The sequence below is a fragment of the Callithrix jacchus genome, chromosome 4, assembly GCF_049354715.1.
Source record: "Callithrix jacchus isolate 240 chromosome 4, calJac240_pri, whole genome shotgun sequence".
NCBI lineage: Eukaryota > Metazoa > Chordata > Mammalia > Primates > Cebidae > Callithrix > Callithrix jacchus.
Window position 1 is genome coordinate 164,924,097 of NC_133505.1, and position 13,665 is coordinate 164,937,761.

Sequence of the window (13,665 nt, forward strand, 5' to 3'; positions counted from 1 at the left end):
GCAGTAAGAATATACTGATAATCTCAAAGTAATAAATATGGCTAGTCCTTCCTGACCAGTAAGGAATACTGTATGGAATTCACTTGGGCCTATAGTTTGTGGGATTTTTAAATCACTTATTCTATTCCTTTTATAGGTATAAAACTGTAACCGTTTTCTACTTCATGGGCAAGTTGGGTAAGCTGTATTTTCCTTGGAGTTTTATATTAAAAATTTAATAATATTGGCCTAAAGTATTTATTAATATCCTTTTTTAAATTGCATTTTAGGTTTTGGGGTACATGTGAAGAACATGCACGATAGTTGCATAGGTACATACATGGCAGTGTGATTTGCTGCCTTCCTCCCCTTCAGCTATATCTGGCATTTCTCCCCATGCTATCTCTCCCCAGCTCCCAACCCCCCACTTTCCCTCCCCTATTACCCACAACAGACCCCAGTGTGTAGTGCTCCCCTCCCTGTGTCCATGTGTTCTCATTGTTCAACACCCTCCTATGAGTGAGAACATGCGGTATTTCATTTTCTGTTCTTGGGTCAGTTTGCTGAGAATGATGTTCTCCAGGTTCATCCAAGTCCCTACAAAGGACACGAACTCATCATTTTTGATTGCTGCATAATATTCCATGGTGTTTATGTGCCACATTTTCCCTGTCCAGTCTATCATTGATGGGCATTTGGGTTGGTTCCAGGTCTTTGCTATTGTAAACAGTGCCACAATGAACATATGTGTGCATGTGTCTTTATAACAGAATGATTTATAACCCTTTGGTTATATACCCAGTAATGGGATTGCTGGGTCAAATGGAATTTCTATTTCTAGACCCTTGAGGAATCGCCACACTGTCTTCCACAATGGTTGAACTAATTTACACTCCCACCAGCAGTGTAAAAGTGTTCCTATTTCTCCCACAGCCTCTCCAGCATCTGTTGTCTCCAGATTTTTTAATGATTGCCATTCTAATTGGTGTGAGATGATATCTCAATGTAGTTTTGATTTGTATTTCTCTAATGACTAGTGATGATGAGCATTTTTTCATATGTTTGTTGGCCTCATGTATGTCTTCTTTTGTAAAGTGTCTATTCATATCCTTTGCCCACTTTTGAATGGGCTTTTTTTTTTTTTTTCTTATAAATCTGTTTTAGTTCTTTGTAAATTCTGTATATCAGCCCTTTGTCAGATGGGTAAACTGCAAAAAATTTTTCCCATTCTGTTGGTTGCCGATTCACTCTAATGATTGTTTCTTTTGCCGTGCAGAAGCTGTGGAGTTTGATTAGGTCCCATTTGTCTATTTTAGCTTTTGTTGCCAATGCTTTTGGTGTTTTGGTCATGAAGTCCTTGCCTACTCCTATGTCCTGAATGGTTTTGCCTAGATTTTCTTCTAGGGTTTTTATGGTGTTAGGTGTTATGTTTAAGTCTTTAATCCATCTGGAGTTAATTTTAGTGTAAGGTGTCAGGAAGGGTCCAGTTTCTGCTTTCTGCACATAGCTAGCCAGTTTTCCCAACGCCATTTATTAAACAGGGAATTCTTTCCCCATTGCTTGTTTTTGTCAGGTTTATCAAATATTGTATGGTTGCAGATATGTTGTGTTGCCTCTGCTGCCTCTGTTCTGTTCCATTGGTCTATATCTCTGTTTTGGTACCAGTACCATCTGTTTTGATTACTGTAGCCTTGTAGTATAGTTTGAAGTCTGGTAGTGTGATGCCTCCTGCTGTGTTCTTTTTACTTAGAATTGACTTGGCTATGCATGCTCTCTTGTCGTTCCATATGAAGTTTAAGGTGGTTTTTTCCAGTTCTGTGAAGAAGGTCATTAGTAGCTTGATGGTGATAGTGTTGAATCTGTAAATTACTTTGGGCAGTATGGCCATTTTCACGATATTGATTCTTCCTAACCATGAACGTGGAATGTTTCTCCATCTGTTTGTGTCCTCTCTTATTTCGTTGAGCAGTGGTTTGTAGTCCTCCTTGAAGAGGTCCTTTACATTCCTTGTTAGTTGTATTCCTAGGTGTTTTATTCTCTTTGTAGCAATCATGAATGGCAGTTCGTTTTTGATTTGGCTCTCTTTAAGTCTGTTATTGGTGTATAGGAATGCTTGTGATTTTTGCACATTGATTTTGTATCCTGAGACTTTGCTGAAGTTGCTTATAAGTTTCAGGAGATTTTGGGCTGAGATGATGGGGTCTTCTAGATATACTATCATGTCGTCTGCAAATAGAGACAATTTGGCTTCCTCCTTTCCTATCTGCATACCCTTTATTTCTTTTTCTTGCCTGATTGCTCTGGCTAGAACTTCCAATCTGTCTAGTGCCAGATTTCAAAGGGAATGCTTCCAGTTTTTGCCCATTCAGTATGATATTGGCTGTTGGTTTGTCGTAAATAGCTTTTATTATTTTGAGATACGTTCCATCAATACTGAGTTTATTGAGGGTTTTTAGCATAAAGGGCTGTTGAATTTTGTCAAAGGCCTTCTCTGCATCAATTGAGATAATCATGTGGTTTTTGTCTTTGATTCTGTTTATGTGGTGAATTACGTTTATAGACTTGCATATGTTGAACCAGCCTTGCATCCCCGGGATGAATCCTACTTGATCATGGTGGATAAGCTTTTTGATGTGCTGTTGCAATCGGCTTGCCAGTATTTTATTGAAGATTTTTGCGTCTATGTTCATCATGGATATTGGCCTGAAGTTTTCTTTTCTTGTTGAGCCTCTGCCGGGTTTTGGTATGAGGATGATGTTGGTCTCATAAAATTATTTGGGAAGGATTCCCTCTTTTTGGATTATTTGGAATAGTTTCGAGAGGAATGGTAAGAGTTCCTCTTTGTGTGTCTAGTAGAATTCGGCTGTGAACCCATCTGGACCTGGACTTTGTGTGGTAGGCTCTTAATTGCTGCCTCAACTTCGGATCTTGTTATTGGTCTATTCATGGTTTTGACTTCTTCCTGGTTTAGGCTTGGGAGGACACAAATGTCCAGGAATTTATCCATTTCTTCCAGGTTTACTAGTTTATGTGCATAGAGTTGTTTGTAATATTCTCTGATGATAGTTTGAATTTCTGTGGGTTCTGTGGTGATTTCCCCTTTATCGTTTTTTATTGCATCTATTTGGTTATTCTCTCTTTTCTTTTTTATCAGTCTGGCTAGTAGTCTGTCTATTTTGTTGATCTTTTCAAAAAAACAGCTCCTGGATTTATTGATTTTTTTGAAAGTTTTTTTAATGTTTCTATATCCTTCAGTTCTGCTCTGATCTTAGTTATTTCTTGTCTTCTGCTAGGTTTTGAGTATTTTTGATCTTGCTCCTCTAGCTCTTTCAATTTTGACGATAGGGTGTCAATTTTGGATCTCTCCATTCTTCTCATGTAGGTACTTATTGCTATGTATTTTCCTCTAGAGACTGCTTTAAATGTGTCCCAGAGATTCTGGTATGTTGTGTCTTCATTCTCGTTGGTTTCGAAGAACTTCTTTATTTCTGCCCTCATTTCATTGTTTATCCAGTCAACATTCAAGAGCCAGTTGTTCAGTTTCCATGAAGCTGTGCAGTTCTGAGTTAGTTTCTGAATTCTGAGTTCTACCTTGATTGCACTGTGGTCTGAGAGACTGTTTGTTATGATTTCCATTCTTTTGCATTTGCTGAGGAGTGATTTCCTTCCAATTATGTGGTCAATTTTAGAGTAGGTGTGATGTGGTGCTGAGAAGAATGTATATTCTGTGGATTTGGGGTGGAGAGGTCTGTAAATGTCTATCAGGTTTGCTTGTTCCAGGTCTGAGTTCAAGTCCTGGATATCCTTGTTAATTTTCTGTCTGGTTGATCTAATATTGACAGTGGATTGTTAAAGTCTCCCACTATTATTGTGTGGGAGTCTAAGTCTCTTTGTAAGTCATTAAGAACTTGCCTTATGTATCTGGGTGCTCCTGTATTGGGTGCGTATATATTTAGGATCGTTAGCTCTTCTTGTTTTATCAATCCTTTTACCATTATGTAATGTCCTTCTTTGTCTGTTTTGATCTTAGTTGCTTTAAAGTCTATTTTATCAGAGACGAGAATTGCCACTCCTGCTGTTTTTTTGCTCTCCATTTGCTTGGTAAATGTTCCTCCATCCCTTTATTTTGAGCCTTTGTGTATCCTTGCATGTGAGATGGGTTTCCTGGATACAGCACACTGATGGGTTTTGGCTTTTTATCCAATTTGCCAGTCTGTGTCTTTTGATTGGTGCATTTGGCCCATTTACATTTAGGGTTAATATTGTTATGTGTGAATTTGATACTGCCATTTTGATGCTAGCTGGCTGTTTTGCCCGTTAGTTGATGCAGATTCTTCATTTTGTTGATGCTCTTTAGCATTTGGTATGTTTTTGGAATGGCTGGTACTGGTTGTTCCTTTCTATGTGGAGTGCCTCTTTCAGGAGCTCTTGTAAAGCAGGGCTGGTGGTGACAAAATCTCTGAGTGCTTGCTTGTTCGCAAAGGATTTTATTTTTCCTTCACTTCTGAAGCTCAATTTGGCTAGATATGAAATTCTGGGTTGAAAGTTCTTTTCTTTAAGGATGTTGAATATTGACCCCCACTCTCTTTTGGCTTGTAGAGTTTCTGCCGAGAGATCTGCTGTGAGTCTGATGGGTTTCTCTTTGTGGGTAACCCGACCTTTCTCTCTGGCTGCCCTTAGCATTTTCTCCTTCATTTCAACCCTGGTGAATCTGACGATTATGTGCTGTGGGGTTGCTCTTCTTGAGGAATATCTTTGTGGTGTTCTCTGTATTTCCTGGACTTGAATATTGGCTTGCTTTGCTAGGTTGGGAAAGTTTTCCTGGATAATATTCTGAAGAGTATTTTCCAGGTTGGATTCATTCTCTTCGTCACATTCAGGTACACCTATCAAACGTCGATTAGGTCTCTTCACATAGTCCCACATTTCTTGGAGACTTTGTTCATTCTTTTTTGTGCTTTTTTTCTCTAATCTTGCCTTCTTGTTTTATTTCATTGAGCTGATCTTCAACCTCTGATATCCTTTCTTCTGCTTGGTCAATTCAGCTGTTGAAACTTGTGCATGCTTTGCAAAGTTCTCATATTTTGTTTTTCAGCTCCATCGATTCACTCATTTTCCTAAGTTGTCCATTCTTGTTATCATTTCGTCAAATCTTTTTTCAAGGTTCTTAGTTTCTTTGCATTGAGTTAGAACACATTCTTTTAGCTCATGGAAGTTTCTCATTACCCACCTTCTGAAGTCTGATTCTGTCATTTCATCACACTCATTCTCCATCCAGCTTTGTTCCCTTGCTAGTGAGGAGTTGTGATCCCTTGTAGGAGGAGAGATGTTCTGGTTTCGGGTGTTTTCCTCCTTTTTGCGCTGGTTTCTTCCCATCTTTGTGGGTTTATCCACCTGTTGTCTGTGTAGTTGCTGATTTTCAGATTGGGTCTCTGAGTGGATGTCCAGATTGTTGATGAAGTTATTTCTGTTTCTTAGTTTTCCTTCTAACAGACTGGCCCCTCTGCTGTAGGACTGCTGAGATCTGCTTCAGGCCCTGCTTGCCTGGGGATCACCTGCAGCAGCTGCAGAACAGTAAGGGTTCCTATCAGTTTCTTCTGCTGCTATCTTTGTCCCAGAATGATGCCCGCCAAATGTCTGTCTGATCAGTCCTTTATGAGGTGACTCTTTGGATATATGGGGGTCAGGGAGCTGCTTGAGGAGACAGTCTGTTCTTTATAGGAGCTCAAGTGCTGAGCTGTGAGCTCCGTTGTTCATTCAGAGCTGCTAGGCAGGTACATTTAAGTCTGCTGCAGCAGAACTCATTAAACCCCCTTTTTTTCCCCCAGGTGCTCTGTCCCAGGGAGTTATGGCTTTATTTATGAGTATCCATTGTGCTGCTGCCTTTTTTTTTCCCCCCCAGGGCTGCCCTGTCCAGCAAGGAGGCAGCCTAGTCACTGTCTGCCTGCAGAGGCTTTGCTGAGCTCGTGTGGGCTCCACCCTGCTGCCAGCATCGCCCTGCTGCCATGTGAGCTTCCCTGCAGTCCTGTTTATATGGGTGTGGTTAGAACTGCCTCAGCAATGGTGGCCCACCTCTGTAATGGCGGACTCTCTCTGTATGGCAGGTTGTCTCAGCAACGGCGGACTACTTCCGTAGGGGTGGAATGCTTCAGTAATGGCGGACACTCCTCCCCCACCGAGCTGCACCGTCCTGGGTTCAGCTATGCTTGCCATGAAACTCTCAACCCAGAGCGTTTCCATTGCTGTTTTTTTGTTTTTGTTTTTGTGGGGGTGGGACCTGCCAAGCCTGATCACTGGGCTCCCTGCCTCAGAGCCTTTTTTTTTTAAGCTGAATGGTTGACTCTCTCCCACGTGTTCCCATCGCCTGCTGAAAGGGCGCTGGGATCTGTGTGATTTCGCATGCAGCGACCCACTGCACCGGCTGAAACAACAGCACTGCCTGGGAATCTCCTGGCCTGTTTCTTTGTTTCAGTCCTGTTTAATTAGATGAATGGGCTAATCTGCCTTCCTGGATCTCCAATTGCCAGCTTAAAAGGTCAACCAGACCAGTGTATTTTGTATGGAGAGCCGCCATGCCAGGGCACCGGCAAAACAGCCATGCTGTCCAAAACAGCTGCGCCGGCAACCCGTGGGGCTCCTCTGCCTGGGAATCTCCTGGTCTGTGGGCAATAAAGATCCGTCTGGAAATGTGGCATCCACTCACCTCTGTGCTTTCACTGGGAATATCCTCTTTTAATGTGTGTATTGTAGTGATAGTTCCTCTTCATTCCTAATATTGGCAATTTGTGCCTTTTTTTACTTGATGGTGCTAATGGTTTGTCAACTATTAGTCTTTTCAAATAATCAGCTTCTAGTTTTGTGGAGATTCTATGCAATTTTTTTTTATTATTTCATTTATGTTTTTAAAAAATTCTTCCATCTATTTTCTTTGGTTTTATTTCACTGTTCATTTTTCTTCATTTGACCATAGGAGCTAAGTAAGTATTGACCATATCTGGTCAAATGTGAAAAGAACATATATTCTCTATTACTTGGATACAGTATAGGGCTCTAAATATTCCAGCAGGCCAAGAAAGGTGTGTTAAAAATCTCCTGTGGTGTGTTTCTTTTTGTAGTTTTCTCCATTTTTGTATAATTTTTACACCATGTACTCACATTCATACACAATTAAAATTTACCATTTTCCTAGTGAATTTAATCTTTTTGTTTTGTTGTCTTGCGACTTGCTCTGTTGTCCAGGCTGAAGTGCAATGACACGATGTTGGCTCACTGCAATCTCCATCTCCGAGGTTCAAGCGATTCTTCTGTTTCAGTCTTCCAAGTAGCTGGGATTACAAGTGCATGCAACCACGACTGGCTAATTTTTTATGTATATATGTATGTATTTAGAGATGGAGTCTAGTTTTGTCACCCAGGCTGGAGTGCAGTGGCATGTCTCTGCTCACTGCAACCTCCGCCTCCCAGGTTCAAGCAAGTCTCCTGCCTCAGTGTCTAAAGTAGCTGGGATTACAGACATCCACCACCGTGCCTGTATTTTTAGTATTTCTAGTAGAATTTTTGTATTTTCAGTGAAATTTTTATAATTTTAATAGAGATGGGGTTTCGCCATGTTGGTCAGACTGGTCTCAAACTCCTGACCTCAAGTGATCCACCAGTCTCGGCCTCCCAAAGTGCACCACATCTGGCCTGAATTTAATCTTTTACCACTATGAAGTAACCCTCTTATGGCAGACTCTTTTTACTTGTCTATGTTCTTCGCCTCTCTTCTATATTTTCTACCTTTAGTTTCTCTGCGCTACATTCTGAATACTTTCTCTTTCTGACCTTTCTTCCAGTTCACAAACTTTGTTCAGGTGCAATCTAATTTCAACTAGTTTCCTTGTCTAGAATCTGTTTCTAAGTTGAATCTGTTTTAGACTTTCTAAAATCTAAGTCATTATATAAGCCTGTTTATGAAGATATTTCAACCTTGTGTTTAAAAAAAAAAAGCTAAGCATAGTCGTTTTGTTTTTATTAATTTTTTTGGCAGAGAGGTCTGTTCTGCTGCTGTTCTCATTCCTGGTATCATATTTCCTTGTATGCCTGGTTATCTTTATTCACTGATTATGGCATTTGAAAAACTATTTGTAGGAATAATTTAAAGGCTGGGGTGAATATATATCTTCCTCATTTGCTTCTGTCAGATGCCTGGAGACACTACCAGTCTGAAATCCTCTTAACTCAAGTGGTGGGCTTGAGATTTCTTGAATCACCCAGGAGTCATGAGCACAGTATGTTGCTTCTAGGTCATCCTTACTTTGTGTAATAGCCCTTTTCAGTCCCAGTTTAATATATTTGGGACTATCAGACTCTCTTGGCAAGCACTGGTCTTTAACTTCTGTCCCTCTTACGTTGGGAATTTGCCAAAACCATAGCTCCATTTCTTGGTTGCTTCTTCTGGCTCTGCAACCTCAAAGTGGGACCTTGTACAAAGAGACCCATCTAAAGACGTAAAGTGGGATCAGAAATACAAATCCCTGCTCTATGCTCCAAGCCATATGCTGGAAGAGGAAATGCCTTTTAAAAATTATCTGGTGAGCTGTGATTGTGCCACTGTACTCTAGCATGGGTGACAGAGAGACCCTCTATCAAATAAACAAATATTATCTGCCCACAGGGGACTTGCTTTTTGTCTGTAATAGGGGCTACCAAATATGTGAGTGGCACCCTTGCTTCAAGCCAACATAGTCTGCTTTCTGGTCTTCTCTTCAGTTTGTCTTTTTCTGGACTCTTATTTCCTTTTTTTTTTTGAGATGAAGTCTTGCTCTGTCACCCAGGTTGGAACCCAGTGGCACGATCTCGGCTCACTGCAACCTCCACCTCCTGGGTTCAAGTGATTCTCCTGCCTCAGCCTCCCAAGTGGCTGAAATTACAGGTGCGTGCCACCGTGCCCGGATAATTTTTATATTTTTAATAGAGATCTAATTTAATAGAGATCTAATTTCATAATGTTTCATCATTCCCAGAAGAATTAGGGAGTTCCCATACCCATTAGCAGTCATTTCCCACCGCCACTTTCCCCAGCCTGTGGTAAACACTAATCTATTTTCTGTTTCTATAGATTTGGGCATTTTACATAAATGGAATCATACAATATGTGGCCCTCTCTGCCTTCCAGTAGCATGTTTTCAAGGTTCATTTATGATATAGCATGTATTAGTATGTCATTGCTTTTTATGGCCAGCGATCACCATGTTGGCCAGGCTGGTCTCAAACTCCTGACCTCAGGTGATCTGCTCACCTCGGCCTCCCAAAATGCTGGGATTACAGGCGTGAGCCACCACGCCCTGCCTCCTGGACTCTATTTCTATAGATAAAATAATGATTTATTTCTCTCAACAAATCATTATTTTCTTCGTAGCTCTTTGATCAATTGAAGACATTTCATCTAGATTCTTTAATTGTTCTAAACATATCTACCCCTTCTCCCCATGTTATCATCACATCAGCTAGTACATTTGTTGTTAGCAACTGTCATATTTGCCATATCTACATAATAAAATAACTGGGTTTTGCTAGGCTGTTGTATAATCAAACAATTAGGTATTGATAGGGTTTATTGATGACCCATTTCCCTTGAGATGCTGCACTCCAGTTTTAGCTCTAACTATCCCAAACTACAGAAGTCCACCATCTTCAAAATGTTAAGCATAGACTTACCATTTGACCAGCAATTCCACCCAACAGAATCAAAAAATCTATCCACACAAAAATCTGTACACAAATAATCATGGTAGCATTATTTATCATAGACAAAAAATGAATAGAACCTAGATGTCCATCAGCTGATGAATGGATAAAGAAACATGGCATATCATACAGTGGAGTCGCTGGCCATAAAAAGCAATGACATACTAATACATGCTATATCATAAATGAACCTTGAAAACATGCTACTGGAAGGCAGAGAGGGCCACATATTGTATGATTCCATTTATGTAAAATGCCCAAATCTATAGAAACAGAAAATAGATTAGTGTTTACCACAGGCTGGGGAAAGTGGCGGTGGGAAATGACTGCTAATGGGTATGGGAACTCCCTAATTCTTCTGGGAATGATGAAACATTATGAAATTAGATAGCAATGATGTTGCACAACTCAGTGAACTATACTAAAAACCACTGAATTGAGGCTGGGCACAGTGGCTGAGACCTATAACCATAGTACTTTGGGAGGCTGAGGCAGGAGGATGGCTTGAGACCAGGAGTTTGAGGCCTGGGCAACATGGTGAGACCTTGTCCCTACAAAAAGTTTTTTTTTTTTTTTTTTTTAAATTAGCCAGGTGTGGTGGAATGTGCCTGTAGTCCTAGCTGCTTGGGAGGCTGAAGCAAAAGGATCTCTTGAGCCCAGGAGTCTGTGGTTACAATGAGCTATGATCATGCCACTGTACTCCAGCCTGGACAACAGAGTGAGACTGTGTCTCTAAACAAAAGAAACCCAATGAACTGTACACTTTAAAACAGTGAATCTTATGGTATGTAAATTATATCTCAATAATGCTGTTACTCTAAAGAAAAAAAAGTCATCAACATGATTTCCTACTTCTCCCATGCTATAGAGGTCAATTAACACCACTTACAAATGAGAAGGAAAAAAGGTTTATTTAGCCAAAGAGAATCTGAGAATCTTGATACTAAGAACTGCTAATCCATATAATGGCTGAGAATACTTTTATTTCATACTCTGATGAATAATGGATTAGCTACTTTATCCTTGTCTAGGACAAATTCCAAGCATAGGTAACTACAGTCTGGAAAGAGTTATTATAAGCTAGAATTTTTCTAAAAAAGAAAAAGTTTGTTCTCAGCAATATTAAAATAGATACAAGGAACTGTCCCATGCAGGAGAGCAGGTCTAGCAAAGTTAACACCAATAATAATGTGTCAGATAAAAGGTAGAAATGAGGCTGAGTGCGGTGGCTCACGCCAGTAATCCCAGCACTTTGGGAGGCCAAGGCGGGCAGATCACAAGGTGAGGAGATCGAGCCCATCCTGGCTAACTTGGTGAAACCCATCTCTACTAAAAATACAAAAAATTAGCTGGGTGTGGTGGCACTTGCCTGTAGTCCCAGCTACTCAGGAGGCTGAAGCAGGAGAATCGCTTGAACCCCAGAGGCGGAGGCTTCAGTGAGCTGAGATCACGCCACTGCACTCCAGCATGGGTGACAGAGTGAGACTCTGTCTCCAGAAAAAACTGAAAGTTAAAAACTAAAAGTTTAAAAAATTGACACGTTTTAAAAATGTACCTCAAATCAATACCCAGAACTAAGAGAGTCTTGAATGTTCTAGTTCATTCTTCTCTCCATTTTAGGTACTCTCCTAATAGCATTTTTATGGTAAGTTGAGTTAATGGTGGCTCTCCCCTCAGAACCTGCTGTGCCCTTCCTGGATGCACCAGGAAAGTCACAGATGGAAAAGGACACTCTATCACAGCAGCTTTGCTCCAGTCACCAGGCCCAACACTCTGAACCAAAAATGGCACAAAGGGACTCCTATATACCAAAGGAACCCAACCCAGCCCTTCCTTCTGTGCCTGCCACTTCCGGGTTGGTGCTTTAGCTCTTGAAGGGAGAACAATGTTCTGTAATCTGCAACACACTCCAGACCATGTTGACGCTATGATCACTATGTTTGCATGATTGCTGAGAGCTTAAAAAGAGAAACAGAACACCAAGTTTCTTGCTTTGAACTCACATACAAAAACTGGAAGAGGACAACTGTTAGTTTTCAAGGTCTTTGGCTAAAGTTTCACGGATGAATTGTAAAGTACGTTGGTACAAAAAAGCATCCTTTTTCTTTGGCTTACAAATGTTCAAATGGTTAACATCCACAGGAATTAGATCTCCAATGCCTAAATCTGAAGAAAACAGAAAGTCAATAAACCTAAGTAAAAATATAGGCTTTCCGCTTGGCAATACTGAAAGAGGCCAAATGGATTGTTCTAGATTTTGGTTTGGTTGTGACAAGGGACTCTTACAAGATAAAGGAACTTGAAGCTTGATTGTAGCTAAACTACATTTGATAAAACATGCAGGAATGGATTCTCAGTCAGTATAACCATAATTTTAGGCTTTCCATAAACTTTTTGTGTGTTCTAGCCTACTTCCTTATTTCACAGCGAGCAGACCGCACTGGCATCTTCAAAACCTTCTTATACTTGTGGGTTATTTCTAAGTTACTCAGAGTTTCTGTTATAAATTTCCTAATAAGCTCCTTTCTCTGATGAAATGAATGGGAATGTCTCACATGGGACCCGTTATAAACCTAAATCCCAATGATCACTTCCAGAGTAAAAATGATTCAGTGCTTGAGATATTTCAGGCTAACCAAGACCCCTGTGTGGAAGCAGGAAGAGGTACTAGGGAGGCCACCTCAGTGAGGAATGCAGGTGACAATTATAAAGAAGAAGAAGAGCCTCTTGGTAACAGTATTAGGACAAGGCTATGCCACTCCAAGCAGCTAGTCTATGATATTAACTTTACTTTTGGGCCAGGCATATTGGCTTACACCAGTAATCCCAGCACTTTGGAAGGCCAAGGACGGCTTAAGGCCAGGAATTTGAGACCAGCCTGGGCAACAGAGCAAGACCCCATCTATATAAAAAATTTAAAAATAAGACAGGTGTGGTGGTGTGCACCTGTGGTCCTGACTACTCAAGAGGCTAAGGTGGGAGGATCCCTTGAGCCCAGGAGTTTGAGGCTGCCGTGAGCTATGACAGTACCACTCAACTGTCATCCAGCCTGGATGACAAAGTGAGACCCAGTCTCTTAAAAACAAAAACAAAAAACTTTGCTGTTGCGTTAAGCTTCCAAAGTCCTTTTTAAAAACAACTGGCAGCTGTTCCCTGGAACTCTTCAAGTTCTTCAACTACCAAATAGTAACTCCTCACCCTATTGCATATTACTTTAAGATAAAACTTTTTTCAGTTCTACTGCAAAGTATGACACATTTTTTATTTTCTTTAGATAACATATAATGAAGTTAGGACAAAACTCATTATGTAGACAAAAGAACCATCTGGCAGCACTCCAGATGCACGCTGTCCCTAGCTTGAAGGACCCATGATGTGGCTGGGCACCACCAGGACAGCACCTAAGCTAGCCTCAGAGGTTCCCAGAGATAACCAGCAAGCTGAAGACGTGGCCAGGTGAGGCAAAAGCAATTCAGTGGTGAAACGTATGGGGTTATCTACTCTGTACAGAGTAATAGATGCAGCTTTGAAGACAGTTAAGATCTAGCAACTCTTCCCTCAAAGAATCTTTAAGACATTACATGACACTAGAGAGCCGGCCTTGGCCACTTCTCTCAACCCCAGGATCATGAAGAAATTGTGTTTCAACACTAGTTTTTCCGATTGGAATATTTCTGGAGCTTTATTATTCCCCATGGATCTTCTATTTACGAAAGCTTCCACACTTCTAGTTGATTTTCTTAAGGGCTCTGCATGCAAGTATCGGTCTATTAAATAAATGCCCCTTTCAATCTAGCTGATAGAAGAGCTTGCTTTCTTTACTGCAATAGAGTTCACTGTTGACGACTAACTTAGAGTTAACCAATTAACCCTTCTCATCTAATCAGTTACATAAAGGGTGGGGAGGGGTAATGCCCGCATTATATGTTTACAGAGAAATTTAATTCTATTGTTGAA

At 40.7% G+C, this 13,665-nt stretch overlaps 1 protein-coding gene across 25 annotated transcripts in view; it reads right to left on the minus strand.

The window, feature by feature from the left end:
• The window catches only part of SERAC1 (serine active site containing 1), an 84,847-nt gene that overhangs the window by 17,462 nt on the left and 53,720 nt on the right, over positions 1-13,665 (minus strand). For 24 of the 25 annotated variants that reach the window (XM_035297055.3, XM_078370388.1, XM_008995306.5 and 21 more), the window contains one exon: positions 10,601-11,874. The exons of the other annotated variant lie outside the window; for it this stretch is intronic. In XM_035297055.3, coding sequence (XP_035152946.1) covers positions 11,738-11,874 — 137 coding nt within the window. In that variant the 3' untranslated portion in view covers positions 10,601-11,737. Of the gene's footprint in view, positions 1-10,600; positions 11,875-13,665 lie in introns of those variants that run through there. 25 annotated transcript variants of the gene reach the window in all.